This window comes from Ambystoma mexicanum, chromosome 6p (assembly GCF_040938575.1).
Source record: "Ambystoma mexicanum isolate Mex_15411 chromosome 6p, UKY_AmexF1_1, whole genome shotgun sequence".
In the NCBI taxonomy this organism is placed as follows: domain Eukaryota; kingdom Metazoa; phylum Chordata; class Amphibia; order Caudata; family Ambystomatidae; genus Ambystoma; species Ambystoma mexicanum.
Window position 1 is genome coordinate 1,459,961,716 of NC_090935.1, and position 16,194 is coordinate 1,459,977,909.

Below are 16,194 nucleotides of genomic sequence, written 5' to 3' on the forward strand. Positions count from 1 at the left end.
CTAAACCCAATCAGGAGCTCCCGACTAATCAGATGTGTGAACAATCCCTGCCAATCCAAGGACCACTTTACACATGTGCCACCACCGATAGTGTGATGAACATACAAAGCAAACATCACATTAAAATGCGTGACTCACAGTTTTTCTCATCCGACTTGTCCAGGCAGTCTGCCCAGCCATCACAGACTTGCCGAGGCGAAATGCACCTTTGCCCATCGGGGCACGGCCGAGAGCCTTCAATGCACCGCACGTCTTCCAGGCAGCCGGCACCCCCGGCAGCCGCGTGGTAGCCCATGGAGCAGACGCACGTCCGGCCTTCCGGGTTCGGCAAGCAGAGATGGCTGCATTCCCCATTGACTTCCAGGCAGTCATTCGTACCTAGAAGGCAAGCAGAACACACATGATTCGGCCTTTGTCAATGCAGAAGGCGTCTACCTACATTACCATAATAGAACAGAAAACGTATTCATTTTAAAAAAATTACAAAATTGTTTTTGTTCATAGTCTCACACCCACACCATCTTTCCCGATCACACACACATGCACCTATAAAAGAGCAATGCAAGATTTGAAAAGGCATGGCCGCTCGAAAAAGAAGTTGGGCCCTTTGGCCTTCCAGATACAAGGGCATGTAAAACCAGACTTACTAAAAGCATCACCCGCACTCGAGATGAGCGCGCGCGGAGCAACATTTTCACTAAAGTTTTTGGCCTTTTTACCCGGTTCACTAGCACCAAATTAAATATCTCACGGCCATACGTGAGCCGGTTCACTAGCGCCAAATTAAATATCTAACGGCCATACGTGACAGCATTTCATTTATTGCTGCAGAAGAACAAGTTACTTCTTACCTTGTAACGCTCTTTCGATGGGATGTTCCTCCGACGTATTCCTTATCTTAGATATCTCTTTCCAGCTTTGCTGGCCTCGGAAATTTTTTCTCTCTAGAGGGTGCTGCGCGTCGACGTCCCTCGACAGCGCCGTATCGACATCGTCATCCTGCCTATAAAGGCCGCGTGCAGCGTCCGTTGCTCAGTTCCATTTTTCGCGCTTACTCAGTGCCTTGGAATATCTTTGCTCAGTTTCGTAGAGAATTAATCCAATTTCCTCGAGATATTCGATCCATACTCGATGGCTTCCTCGTCGGAACCGACGACCCCGCGGTCCGGCTTTAAAAAATGCAGAGACTGGAAAAAAGATGTTGCTGACTGACCCTCACAGAGTTTGTTGGTGGTGTTTGGGAGCTGAACACCATTGTTCGGAGTGCGAGGACTGTATGTCCATGACAGCTAAGGCCCTGAAGGAGCGTAGGGGGAAGCTGGAAAAAGGTAAGACTTCTAAAGCTTCTTCTTCCTCGACGAAGTCGAGACATTCGTCTCCTCGTCACCATTCGCGCTCCAGGTCTCGAAGCGGGTCCCATCACTCCTCGAGATCGAAGCACTCGAAGAGGAGACGTCGAAGATCCCCTTCTTCGTCGTCTTCTTCCTCTGTTTCACCTAAGAGAATCCCTTGCCCCTCGAAACATAGTTCACGGGCTGAATGGGAGGAATTCCGAAAAAATGAGCGTCTTCGAGAAAGCGGCCTCGACCCCCTCGAAGACTGCCGAGAGCGATGCTCTGGTCGAAAGACCCTAAGGTCCAAAACTCCGCGAGTCGCAGTACCCGGCGAAGGAAGCTTCTCAAGCGCGTGACGAACCCTTGAGTAAAGCTAAGACCTCGAATCCTTCTTTGAAGGTGCCGTCGACGAAGGTTCCGTCGACGCCGAGGTCGGTGTCTTCGACACCGTTGTCAAAGGGACCTTCGACACACGGGTCTGTCGACTCGACGCCATCCTCAACACCGGCGTCGACGCCAAGGAAAGTCACGGTTGCGGCGCACCCAGGGGCTATTCCCAGGTCTTCGATGACTAGGTCGTCGAGATTGTCGACATCCTCAAGCAGAATTCCAATTCTATCGAGGACCTCGAGGCCTCCGCCTTTGTTTTCGACGCCACGTTCGAAGCCTTCGACATCGACGTTTTCGAGGCCGATTACAACAAGTTTGGCACCCTCTGCCTTGGAGATGGGGTTCACACCCTTTGTGAGTTCAGACCAATTGAGAACAATGTCCTCAATTATGGAAGCGGGAGAACTATCTGACCAAGAAGAGACATTTGAGTTGCAGGGATCTGCAACCCCAGTTCAAGAGGAGTTATCCTCAGAGGAACGCAGATTGAAGGAACTCCACGATTCCTTACATGAGGCAAGTGGTTTAGACACTTCCCCTGAGGTGGAGTTCGCTAGGCCAGACCCGGGGGAGCATGCTGAAACCCCTTATAGAGCCTTAATGGCCAGGATCACAGAATTTATGGGGTGGTCAACACCTTCACAGGCTTGCCAACCGGATGACCTCACGCATATTCTTGATAAAGGTCCACAGGAGGATCCTGTAGTACCTTTTCATAAAGCTCTTCAAAGGAAAATCATGACGAACTGGGAAACCCCAGATGTCGTCCCGGCAGTAAATAAAAAACTGTCTACTAAATACAGACTTCTGCAGACCCAGAGTTTTTGTCCAAACACCCATCCCCAGAAAGTCTGGTGGTACAGGCAGCATCTTCTACTGACATCAAGACTGCTTACCCTACCGTCCCACAGGACAGGGACGATAAAAAAATATGATGCTATGGCTAAGAAAGTCTTTTCGGCATGTAGCATGGCGTTAAAATCTATTAATGCTACTTGCACCCTTGCTAGATTTAGCCATACACTTTGGGAGTGTGCTTTTACAGCGGCTGACTGCATCCCGGAGGGAGAAGAAAGGGAGGCGTTCCTAAATATCATACAGGATGGTAAAGACGCTATGTGCGAATCCCTCCAGACGGGCATTGATTCGGCTGACAGTATCAGCAGAGCAATGGCGGCAAGTACAACAACCAGGAGATTTGCTTGGTTGAGAAAGTCTGGTTTTTCCCCAGATGTGCAAGCCAGGCTCTTGAACATGCCATTTGATGGCTCTTCTTTGTTTGGGAAAAAGGCGGATGACAGTTTAGAAAAACTGCAATCAAAGGCAGCGGCAAAATCCCTAGGCGCTGCAATCCGTCAGACACCTTTTCGTCCCACAGGAACCTCTGCGAGAGGCAAGTCCTTTCGCTTCTACTCCGCATTCGGAAGAGGTAGAGGACGACCGGCTCAAAGGGGACAAAGAAGAACTACCCGAGGTGGACGGGGTAGATATTCAAAAGACGCAGCAACAGCAGGTGCCTCTTTACCATCGGCATCTGCATCAGCCACCCCAAAACCACTCTGAGGACTTCCCTCACAAGACACCTGTAGGAGGCAGGTTAACTCAACATCTGGCGGAATGGCAGGCTATCACGTCAGATGCTTGGGCATTGGAGGCAGTTGCACAAGGTTACTGCCTGCCTCTCCTACGCATACCTCAGAGTCATCCACCGGGGATCAGCTCTCAAAAAGCTCCAGATCCGCTCCTCTTGCAGGAAATTTTAGACCTGCTAGAGAAAGGTGCCATAGAACCGGTACCTGTAGCGGAGAGGAACAAGGGCTGGTACTCCCCTTACTTTCTCATTCCAAAGAAAGACGGAGGACTGAGACCCATCTTGGATTTGCGAGAATTGAACAAATTCCTCAGGAAAGACAAATTCAAGATGGTAACTCTTTCTCAGATCCTTCAGGCCCTTCAGTTCCAGGACTGGTTGGTATCTGTGGACCTTCAGGACGCTTATTTCCATGTGCCAATCCATCTCACACAGGAAATACCTGAGGTTCGCAATTGGCAACTCTCATTATCAATTTCGAGTGCTGCCATTTGGGCTGACCTGCGCCCCGAGGGTCTTCACCAAGTTAATGTCGGTAGTGGCTGCAAGTCTAAGGAGGGAAGGGATTCACGTCTACGCCTCCCTGGACGATTGATCAGAGCTGTATCTTCGGAACAAGCTCAGATCCAGCTAGATCATGTTTGCCACTCCCTTCACAGACTGGGCTTCTCCCTCAATTTAAAGAAGTCACAAATGATACTATCGCAGAGACTCCAGTTCATCGGAGCGATCCTGGACACTTCCCTGGGAAAAGCCTCGCCACCAGAGGTGAGGGCTCAAGATATTCTACAGATGGTTATCAAGTTCCAAAATGCCCAACGTCTCCCAGCCTTCGACTTTTTGAGGCTGCTAGGCCTCATGGCATCCTGCATTTTCCTAGTGCCAGAGGCTCGCCTGAGAATGAGATCTCTCCAGTGGGCACTGAGAACTCAGTGGTCACTATTCTCAGGGAGAATGACAGATCTTCTTCAGGTTCCCGACAGGGTGGCTCGAGACCTTCAGTGGTGGGCCTGTCAGGAGAACATTCTGAAAGGAGAGCAGTTTTGGCAACCCCGGCCGGAGAGAACAGTCACGGATGCCTCACTCACGGGGTGGGGAGCCCACGCCTACGACTTGACCATCAGTGGTCGTTGGTCTCCATCGGAGTCCAGACTACATATCAACCTGTTAGAGCTGAGGGCCATCAGACTTGCGCTGAAGGCTTTTCTGCCATCTGTACAAGGAAAGAATGTCCTGATAATGACGGACAACACAGTGGCCATGCATTACCTCAACAAAAAAGGAGGCGTAGGATCACTACATCTGTGCAGAGAGGCGATGCAGCTCTGGTTTTGGGCAACCCAAGAAGGAATCTCTCTATTGGCAGTTCACCTAGCCGGAGAGAAGAACTTGACAGCGGACGCTCTGAGCAGGCAGAGCAGTCTCCCACGAGTGGGAACTAGCTCAGGAAGTCCTTCAAGAGATCTTAGCCCTTTGGGGAACCCCTCAGGTGGATCTGTTCGCCACCAGTGTCAACAGGAAGTGCGATCTGTTCTGTTCAAGGGAATTTCCCCCGAGAGGAGCTCTGGGAGACGTGTTCATAGTGGACTGGGAGTTTCCGCTTCTGTACGCGTTTCCACCGGTCCCTGTCATTCCTCAAATGATCAGGAGGTTGAGAAGATTCCGGAAAACCATGATCCTAATTGCCCCCGATTGGGCCAGGAGAACGTGGTACCCGGACCTTCTAGACTTGTCCATCTGCCCTCCAATTCGACTTCCACTCAGAGAATCTGCTCTCACAGAAGGGAGGTCAGATTCTCCATCCAGACATCAAAACCCTAAACCTTCACGCTAGGCTTCTGAAAGGCTGAGGTACAAGGATTGGGACCTCCCTGATGATGTTATAGAGGTGTTGCTTTCGGCAAGAAGGCCAGCAACAAAATCTTTATACCGCTGCCGTTGGAACAGATTTGGCAGCTGGTGTAGAGAAAAGAATATCGATCCCTTTTCATGTGGTACACCAATGGTTTTGTCCTTCCTACTCTATTTAGCGAATTCAGGCCTTCAAGTTGGCACCATCAAGGGCTATCTCGCAGCGCTATCCATCTTTAAGCGCACTGCGGAAGAACCATCCTATTTCAAGTTACCCTTGGTAATACAGTTTCTAAAGGGGTTAACTAACGTTTATCCCCCAAGACCATTCCAGGTTCCCTATGGGATTTAAACTTAGTCCTAACTTTCCTGATGGGCACACCTTTCAAACCACTCCACTCTTGTTCGTTAAGATTTCTTACCCTTAAGACTGTTTTATTAATAGCACTTACATCTGCTAGAAGGGTGAGCGAGTTACAAGCTCTTTCTTGTAAACCCCATCATACAATTTTTCACAAAGACAAAGTTGTTCTGCAAGTGAAGCCTAATTTCCTCCCAAAGGTGGTTTCTGAATTTCATATCACTCAGAAGATTACCCTTCCATCTTTCTATCCTCCTCCTCATCCGGGGAAAGAGGAAGAGAGGTTACACAGGCTGGACCCAAGAAGGGCTTTAAGTTTTTATATTAGTAGACTGGCTAGGATAAAACAAGCAGACCAGCTGTTTGTAGGCTACGCAGGTCACAAGCTGGGGTTACCGATAACTAAGCAGACCATTTCCAGATTGATCATTTTAGCCATTTTGGAATGTTATAAACTGGCAGGAAAAGAGCCCCCTCAAAATCTTAGGGCTCATTCGACCAGAGGTATTGCAGCTTCATCGGCCCTCAAAAGAGGAGTGCCGGTTAGAGACATATGTTCGGCTGCCACATGGTCGTCCGTCCATACCTTTACACGGTTTTACAACTTGGATTCCTCCTCCAGTCAAGAGACCAGGTTTGGAAGGGCAGTACTGCACTCTATTCATCAATAAGAGGAAGCATGAAGTCAGTACTCCCACCTCCAATAACAGAATACTGCTATTGGAGCCTATCTAAGATAAGTAATACGTCGGAGGACACAATCCCTTCGAAGAACAAGTTACTTCTTACCTTGTAACGTTCTTTCGATGGGATGTTCCTCCGACGTATTCCTTATCGACCCTCCCATCCATCCCCGCAGTACTACTTCCCTAGTTGTTGCAGTTTACGCTCCTTCAGGGTGATTAGTCTAGTCCAGAAAGAATTATTGTGGGCTACAAAACGGAACTGAGCAACGGACGCTGCGCGCTCGATGAAAATACAATTGAATGTTTACAATAACACAACCACTCAAGAGAACAAGAACATTGTTAGCCATCAGTTGCAACGTTTGTTCCTCCGTCAAGGTTCATCTTCGGTTTCAAACTTTGATCAACACATTTTTTCTACAATTTAAACTTGAAACTTTAAAATGGTGCTGCATGGAAGGCTGGCTTGCCGGCCAAGGCTGCACGCTGGGCACCGGGCGCTTGCCGGCCAAGGCTGCACGCTGGGCACCGGGCACTTGCCTGCCAAGGCTTTCACCAGGAAAAGGGCGCTTGCCAGCCATGGCTTCCACCAGGAAACAGGGCGACTGCCAGCCATGGCTTCCACCAGGGAACAGGGCGACTGCCAGCCATGGCTTCCACCAGGGAACAGGGCTATTGCCAGCCAAGGCTTCAAGCTGGAAAGGATTGCAGATGCTCCCTTTGACGAATCAACTTCCGGGGTATCAGTGGTCAAAGGGTGACTATAGGTTTCTAAACCATAAATCATACCCACATCTCTAATACACCAGAAAAGACCGAAGAGATTGGAATAACAAGCAAATTATAAACGTCTGTCCAATTTTAGTAACGTGGACGGAACGGCAGACTTCTTTCCGAAAAGGTCGTAGATAACAGTGAAAATACAATTACCCAATGATAAAAGGGACTGTCCAGACAAGGATACTGACCGCACAGTAGTTGGTATGGTTAATAACCACAGCAGTTTAAGGTTTCTTGGCTTCAGCACAAAGGGAGCAATGTGTCTTAACATGTCTCTAGGAGCCTTCTGGACCAGGGGGACAGAACCATAATGTACCCTGTGCTGTAGATGGTTCTTGGTGCTCGACTGGGTCGAGTAGGCTTCAGGGTGGTTTGCAAGGCTTTTGTGACAGTTCAAAACGGGAGTCAGCTGCGGGTATCGGGCAGCAAGACAGTTGGGTGAGCGAAGCTGGAACAGCTGCAGGCTGGCCTACACAGTGGCTCAGGAATCGTTCTCAGTTCTGATTGGCGGTTCTGAAGCACTGGTCGAGACGTCTCAGATGTCTAAGCAACTGCGGCTTGACAACAGCTAGCACTGCAGTCTGGAGGAACTTGAATGGCTCGAAAATGTCCTTTAAGGCGGATGTCGGTAGATACTTGTTAAGGCACTTCTCCCAACTTCTTCAATGGGCACAGGTGGACGGCACACAGCTGTGGAGCATGCTGCAGGAAGCTGCCTTGTTTCAGAGACCTAGCACTTCCATCTCCAGGGAGATTTCTGCAGAGCCGATCAGGGTCTGCAGTGTGCTGGCTGGGTACTGGGCTTGGAGTGACTGGAGGGTCCTCTGGGTTCTGTATCTCCCTCTGTCCCCTGCGAGATGTTTAGGGGAGGATCTTGCTTCCCTCTTTGGATATCCTGGCATCCCTTCAATGGTCGGAAGATGTAAATTAGACTGAACCCTCAGCCAGGGCCCAAGGTTGAGTTCTTCTTATTGACTTGTGAAGTCTTCATGTGCTCTAACAAAAGAGGGGCTTGGGCCCCTTTTAAAGCCAAGTGGGCCACAGTGATTGGTTTAGGCTAAGCCTACCATAATGAACCAGTCCTGGGTCCCTACCAACAATCTCCTGTATGCGTTGGGTCATAGCCAGAGTGGTTTGCAACAGGAAAAGTAAGGGTGTGAAAACAGGAACAAGGTGTGCCCCAGAACAAAAATGGCAGAAACATCTCTGGCCACACTCCCTTGGAATACTAAGTCCCACCCATCTTCCCATCTGTTGTTGGTCAAAGAGTCTTTAGATAGTGGTTATATGTGGTCCCTGTTAAAGCGGCAGGTCTCTCTTGCAGCGAGACCAGACTCTGCTCCTGCAAACCACATTCTCGTACCTTATGAATGGGGCACTCCTAGCGGGGTGGCTTACTGTAAACAGCAGTCCCAGACACGACAGCTCACTGTCATTGATACTGAGGGCAGGAGCTGTTGTCAGGTTGACAATTACATATGAAAGGTTGTTGGGTTTCCCGTCTCCTTTCTTAAACTCTGCAGCCAAGCCACATGTGTGCCTGTTTGAAGTACCAACTACTGGAATGTTAATTGCTACCACGAGCTGCAGGGCCGAACAAAAGACAAGGGCAATCCATGGAGCCTTTGTTAGTTAATCAGGCTGGCCTTGGCAGGGGGACGCTTGGGCCTTGCCCTTCCTGTAGATGACATAATGCACTCATGGCTGTCACATTCCAAATAAATATGACAGGGCAGACTGCCTTCAGGCTGCGTCCACCCAGAATACACAGGACTACGTGTTTGTCGTGGTGTGAGCATAGGAAAATGTTTGTGGATTAGCCTCACACATTTTCCTGAGGTTGGTCTACCATCAATACATTTAATTAAAGATGTCAAAAAGCCCAGGTGAGCGCACCCCCATCATGCGGATGGTCGAATTCCTCACACTCCCTTACCAAGCTATTAATGGCAAATCAGGCTAAAGGGTCGAGATCTGCTTCAGATAGAGGGTCCAGGAGGAATGGCAGTTGATGAAACACAACTCCAAAATCACATGGCTTTTACAGGCAAGCTCACGGGTGACCGTATGTGTCTGTTAACCCAGCTTCAAGCACTTGGATCTCCACTTTATTTGGTTATAGAAGGCAAGATTGTAAAGACCAAAATAGATTCTGCTCTGGTGTTTGTTTCTGTAATTTATCAGAGCGGTTTGTAGAAAAGTGACAAAAGTATTCAGCCGATCATACTCCTGTCCTGTAGGAGCCAAAACCAAGCACAGCCTTTTCAAATTCAAATGTTCCAAGAGTTCACAGAGAAAATGATTCTATGGTGCCATCCTGTCAAACTAGATTCCAAAGTGGAGTGTGGAGAATCCTATGGATCCCCACTAAAACCCTGCCTAAAGTCTGCTCCTAGGTAGCTAAGAGGGCAGACACTTCCTGGTCCCAATCCTGGGGGTGGTGTACTGGGGGAGGATCACCTGGGTGGAGACATGGCCCAGGGTAGTGCAGTGATTTCACAGGGTGAGACTATTTCCCCCTGGAGAGGGGAACTATTGCCAATGGGTTAAAGGAAGAATTGGAATATTGTCGATTTAAAATACCTCAACCTCCTAAAAAATAGAGAGAAACTCTCAGGGTATAAACCAACAAAATACAATGTTCGAAGAGCAAGTCTTGCCTCCCTAAAATATATATATCCTCCAAAGACATACCACAAGAAATGCAGGAAATGTGGCCTTCCATATTCCATCTGTCTCTGAAAAAGCTAAGCCCTATTATTCCACTCATAAAAATATTAAAGGGACATGAAACTGTAAAATCATGAAAGCAGTAGAAAAACTGAATTACCCTGTGAGGGACTACATGTACCAGAATCCCCCAGGGACTATCAGAAGTAGTAGGCTGAAGAGGCATGCAGAGGTAGAGAACAGGCAGACAAGCCGGATAGCCTATGGCAAGGTCAGGCAATTAAGACTGAGGGCCTGCACCTAAAGCCAGCGAGTCCACCCGAGGGGTATAAAAGGCTGCTGCAGAGCAACAGAGAACCTGGAAGGTCAGCAGTAGGAAAAGAAGCAGCAGCACAGGAGGCTGGCAGTTCCCAAGGAAGTGTGACCACAGAAGGGACGCCGGAACAGAGGAAGAGCAGATTTCACCTGCAGGCTCAGAGTTGGTCCTGTGCTCACAAACTCAGTTTGACTGGGGCTGCATTGGAAGAGACTGGAAGAAGATGGCAGTCTGTGCAGGTGTGCCTAATTGTCGTGAATGCAGAGCTTAAGTCCTGTGTTTTACCCGAGGCCCGTGTGCAGAAGCAAGTAGAGGGAAGCTGGAGAAAGGAGGACTCCATTAACGAGGCCAGATTCGAGACACTCGTGTTGAGGTGGGGTGTGGATCCCGAGTGTGTGTGGTAGCTGTAGTAGAGAAAAAGAAGTCCGAAAGTGAAAGCAGCCCACAGCCGCTGTAACTCTGGAGACGGTAAAAGAAGGGCCGTACTCTAAAGCAGCAGAAACTACTTGCTGATAACTGTAACCAGCTGGAATTCCCTCACGTAGGAGGTAAAGCTAGTTCGTAGTTATGGGAAGTCTGGTCAAAGGAAGATCTATCACACGCTAATCCTGCAATAGCTGAAGTGCTAGCGTGTGAAGAAAGTCGTTATTTTTCCATTGTTTCATCAAAATTATTGACCGGAGAAGTCATGTGTCACCTATTAACAGGGAGAACGGTAGCAGTAATGATTTAATAAGCTGTAGCAGACTTTTCCAAACAGTAACAAGAATCTCTCACTTCAGGGAGGCTGCATGTTAAGTATTGTTTCCCGATCATTGTCAAAGTTGAATGCTGTCTATATTAATGGGAAGGCAAGAAGCAAGTTGGAGTTTACTATCAAGAAGCAATCGCGTATGCCGAATTCTGATGTTTAAGTGCACCTTAACTCTTGCAACACTACATTTAATTGTGCCAGAAGTTGTTGAACTTTTGTAGAACAAGCTTTGCCCAAGTAAGTAGACAGAGCCCCCCAAAGAGTAAACCAGCACAAATAAGTCCTGAAGTTCTTTGTCTTGAAGCTGATACTACCCTAGAGTCCTCTGATACAAGGGTGACAAAGTTGTATAAAACTAGGAGAGGGGCATTGCAGCTTTGGGGTAAACCCTGGTGACATGGAGATGCACATGAAGCTGGGGAAGGGAACTAGATACTTGTAACAAGAAATACATATACATATGTAAAGCTGAAACTGTGGCAGTTAAAATATAAAGCAGATTCTGTGGCAGCTACACAACTCTGAGGAAAGTCAAAGTGGCTGTGCTTTCTTGTAATAGTGGAAAGAAGAGTGCCTTGCCAACTTGCAGAGGTTAATAAGTCTTGCTTAATTTGCCTAAAACATTTCCACAACTTCAAGTCGCAGCAGCAGAAAGTAGAACTGTTGTTGTACCTTATGAGAATTATCCTGACAAATGACATTCATGATGCTGCAGAAAAGCGAAGTTATTATCAAAGTGGAAGTGATGCTTTTGCTTTGAACACTATCCTGGATTACCATTGGTGCCGTTTTCTTTATGGAAATTTGAAAAGGGAGGTTTTCATCAAACGACCCAGAATTACCTGTGGATTTTTGTTCGAGTGACTGTTTCTTTGGAACTTTTCAAGACTTGCTTTAAGACTGTTTTTCCTTGGGAGGAATTGGCTTTGGAAATTTCTGGGGGAGCGGAATCTGCCTAGAGCAGGCAGAATTCATCCAAGACCTTGTTTATTTGGTAATCATGTATTTATGCTGTCTCTTTTTTTACTTGTTTGGTTGTTCAGTGTGAGGGTTAGTTTTGTGTATGCTAGGTGGTTTTCCCTTAGATCCCAGAAAAGGTAGGGGATCCCCTGGTAGAGTAGGTTTTGTTATGGTTGGTTTATTATTTCTGTTAAAAAAAATAACATGTCAAACCTTGAGAAAACTAAACTCAGTTGTGAGCCTCACATTGACTCCTCACAGGAGTCTATGGAAAGTTTCATCCTGTAGGCTTGTGAATTGACACCAGGACACTTGACCAGAGCAGGAGCATAACCATCTGACGAAAACCCATTCCCACCCCCGGCTTCTTGGGGTAGCCTCTGTTGGCAAGCGACTGGATTGATGGCAACTGGCCAAGACCCTACAGAACTGATTAATCATTTAACAAGCAAGAGCGGCACGTGGTTAGTATACCTAGGAGTAAACAGAAAAGATCCCAATGTTTTCAATTTCTATAGCCATATTTAACAAAGTTAAAGGGGCACAGACGAGCAGAGAAGGGCAAGGACCTAAGTGGTAGTCTTTCTCTCTGCAATGCTAAATATCAAAGTTTTTGGAGCCTGCAAATCAGAAAGGATGGAAATGGTGCCAGTGGGAAAGTTTCCCATGCTTTTTAATCTGACCAGCCATGTGTGGGGGACAGGGCGGGGTTGAAGGAAAAAAAAGAAAAGCAAATCGCTCCTTGTCATAATCACAGGCTCACTGGAGAATGTGTAGATCTACATGAAACGGAGGAGAGGGGCATTTGGCTCAATTCTGGCACCAAAGCCTGTAAATGTACTTGGCATAATAGAAACAGTTTTTGATACCAGTGTTCGTAAAAGAGCACTTAGGCACTGAAGCATTTGATTTAGTATTCCCCCTTCTATATTCTGTGCTTCTGTTGAGAAGAGGATAGGGTGGTAGAGGAGGGAACTATGTTTCAAATGAGATGTGGCATCCTAGTCAGTACGGGGTCAGAGGAAGCACAGGTATTTTACAGTTGCCGAATCATCCTTGGAAAACAAACCTACCATGGTGACATAACCATGCATCTGGAGGCACCTTGCCTCAATCTAGTCTTTCACCAGGGCCGAACTAGCATCAGGTTCTAGTTGAATGATTTGTACAAGACTCCGATAAAACGTATGCAGGGATTTAACCAATGTTTGCTTAAAATCAGGGATGCTGTGTCACGTCTGGTGTACCACCATGCAACGTTGCCATACAAAGACTTTTGTGATCATGCTAGCACCTAAAAAAATATATACATACAACACGGTGGCCTTTTGAGTTTTAAATTATGCTATTGCACCGTTAAAATGAACTAATCATACTCGAGTAGATTCTTGGAAATGGCCTATAACTTCATTTGGAGGTGAGAATTTAGACTACTCAATCTGTGCTCCGGTCAACTGCAGTACTGTTCATCCAGTGACGGGGTCTCCATATACTTTCTCAGATGTCCGGTAAGCAAGTCAATAGCCCCATCTGCAGCCATTGGCCGTCACTCGAGTGACCTTTGGAAAACCAGTCCGAAAATAGTGCATAGATGAATTGGCAGTTGTTCGAGCTAAGCATGTGATGCAGATCCTGCGCAGATCAACTGCCAAGTAGTGTGCACACTGGCCCTAACCTCGTGCGGTTGCCGCAGTTCCTACCTCTCCGAATTAGAAAACAATCTGTTGAATCAATACGCAAGGCTGCTGTTCTGCATGCAGCTGTGTGATGGACCCAACACAAGTACTCCAAAGGTGGGCCACCATGGCAATGGACCAGAGGCTGTACCATTCAGCAAGATGAGCAGTCCAGATCAATTAATGAAAAGTCAGGAGCTGAGGCACGTGCGTATAGGCGGAGGGGGTTGCCATTCCGACGTATACAGTCATGACTTTGCAAAAAATACCTATGGCTTTTAATTAAGCAATTTGAGGTGGGGTCGATGAGCTGGGAGCGCATGGTGGTTTTAGGAATACAGAGCTTTTAATTGATTTTATACGTAAATGGTAATATTAAGATTTATGGACGAGCACTGAAAGTAAATAAAAATAGAAAATAGTAATTCCAATGAAATACTACACACACCTTTTGATAGTCCAGCCACGTCGTACTGAAATCTCGTTAAAGTATAGCAGCTGGCCCGTAACATAAAACAGGTGTCCATTTTGCTATTTCAGCAGGTAGCCGCTTTTTGTGACCCTTTCTGCTGCCCATTCTTCAAAACGTGTATGACCTTTCGGGACTTGCCGCATGATAATGTTGCAAAACGACATGACACTGTGCGGCGGCCATGTCTGGATTACAAGTATACCCTTGCAAAGCTTTTCGTCAACTCACAGCAATGTAGTAGCCTTCACTACACCCATGTTGGTTTGAACATGTTGCAGCATAGCATGTCAATTTCTAAGCTACACTAGATGCACATCCCCTCAATTTAGGGCGTTGCCTGGGTCGACATTTTCAGCCTTTTCTCAATTCAGTCTCCAAATGTCTCATGGTAAAATGGCCACCATGCTGTATTCAGGAGGAGTGCATCTGCTTCAGGGGCCATTGGCAGCATCTAGCAATGTGGCTCTGCACTTAACCTAGGTCACTTGAACATCTCCCTTTAACCCCCCCTACCTACCAGCCAAAGCTCAAATTAGATGGACAGGGTTAATCCATGTTGACTGTTTGACACGGAATTCTGAGTGGAATTTCATTTCTCGTGGTGCACCCGACACAGAATAGGAAGCACGTGCTTAATGCATATAAACACATACTTCTTGAAACACTAGATCACCTGAAGCCATGCATTTTATAAGGAGATAACCAGAGCTGATTTATTACACAAGACTGGCTTTCCATAACATTGCGAAAAAAAAAATAGGAACTCATTCGCTGCCAAATTGGAACAATTTGGTGTTGAGGGAATGAAAAATGCAATGATAAAACAAGGTGAGCCTAATTCATCACTATCACACAAGGTCTGTGTATTAATACAGATCTAAACGACGTGAATAACTTAATTTAGGCATAGCGGCTCCTGGACTCAAACACTGGCTTTCAGGGTGGGGGCAGGGAATATCAGGCACACACAAGAAAGTTAATATGACTTTATAGCAGATGAGGCGAGGCAATTTGGATAAACTACATGGAAGTGTTCAAGTTCCAGGAACATCTTTAACATATGCATATGTGTCCAACTACCCTAGGGTAGGGGCAAGTGATGTACACCTGTGTTTGCGCTTTTCCCTTTATGGCTACAATCAAGATACGGGGAGAGGGGCTAGGGGCCTTCTTTTTGTTAAAGGGGGGCTTGACTCAAAAAGGCATCATATAGTAGTAAGAGAAGAGTCATAAGCTACCCCTGTTTTAGCTGTGTAAAGGAGGTAGGCTATGAGAGGCAGGTAGCTAGTTTTTGCAAATGCTAGCTATACAAAGAATTTTAAAGTAAATAGATGTATTCATAGATTTGTACACACATCTAAAAACAGTAGGTTCACAAAGAAAATAGAACCTGTTGAGGATTCATTTGAGCCAAAATAAGCTCCACACAGAATGTAAGCTGTTTTATACATCACAGTTTAAATGGGTGGAGGTTAGTAACATATTGTGCAAGAGATTCAATACTAAAGAAATTATAGTATTTGTTGTCAACCTCCACCCATTTAAACTGTGATGTATAAAACAGCTTAAATTCTGCGTCGAGCTTATTTTGGCTCAAACAGGGGTAGCTTATGACTCTTCTCTTCCTACTACAATCAAGATACTCCAGTGTTTTCTGCATACGAGTATTATATGGGTCACCTTGCCTCCATTGAAAACAAATGCTGTTGTGCGGCTGTTATACTTGACCTGCCAGTCGCACCTTAATCATAAAGGTCATGGCCGAGTGCATATTTGTTTTGTGGAAAAGTTATCTGGAAATTATCCAACAGTGAGATTGTTGTGTAATGATTCTTATGAGTATAAGTACAGAGTGAAAGCTGAAGCGTGTTTGCGCAGAGGCACTTTAAGACTAGTACTTATTAACAAATAGATTGTTGTTTTTGTAATAAAGGTTGATATGCTTTCAAGACTTTGTTCAGCAGGTCATACCGATAACACGTGTTATTTTTCAGGAATTCCAAAAAGCAAGCTTTGTTTCAGTTGTGCTTAGGCAAGTTTGGCATAATGTGCTGGAGTTACAGGGGGGTACTCCCAACACGACTTTTCTCAAACGTTTTTATTATTCTGGGTTGTGTGTGCTCTGCTGCTAGGGATTTTTCCTTCCACTTCTAGATCACTGCCTGATGTCCTTTTCTCATAACCTTGCCACACAACACATGGCATTTCCTCAATCTTTATAATCAATGCACACTTTTATCATCTACAACAAATTACATCATGTCAGGGAATACTACTGGCATGTTGCAGGAGAGCAAAATAATTTGCTATTGTGGTTTTGCATAGCACCAAAGTGCAACTGAGTGGTCTCATA

The 16,194-nt window shown here is 46.5% G+C and overlaps 1 protein-coding gene across 1 annotated transcript in view; it reads right to left on the bottom strand.

Annotated features, from left to right (window-relative positions):
- Window positions 1–16,194, bottom strand: part of LOC138510848 (low-density lipoprotein receptor-related protein 4-like) — a 495,073-nt gene that overhangs the window by 92,629 nt on the left and 386,250 nt on the right. The window contains exon 10 of the mRNA XM_069626521.1: window positions 139–378. Within this exon, the coding sequence (XP_069482622.1) occupies window positions 139–378 (240 nt within the window). The remainder of the gene's footprint in view (window positions 1–138; window positions 379–16,194) is intronic.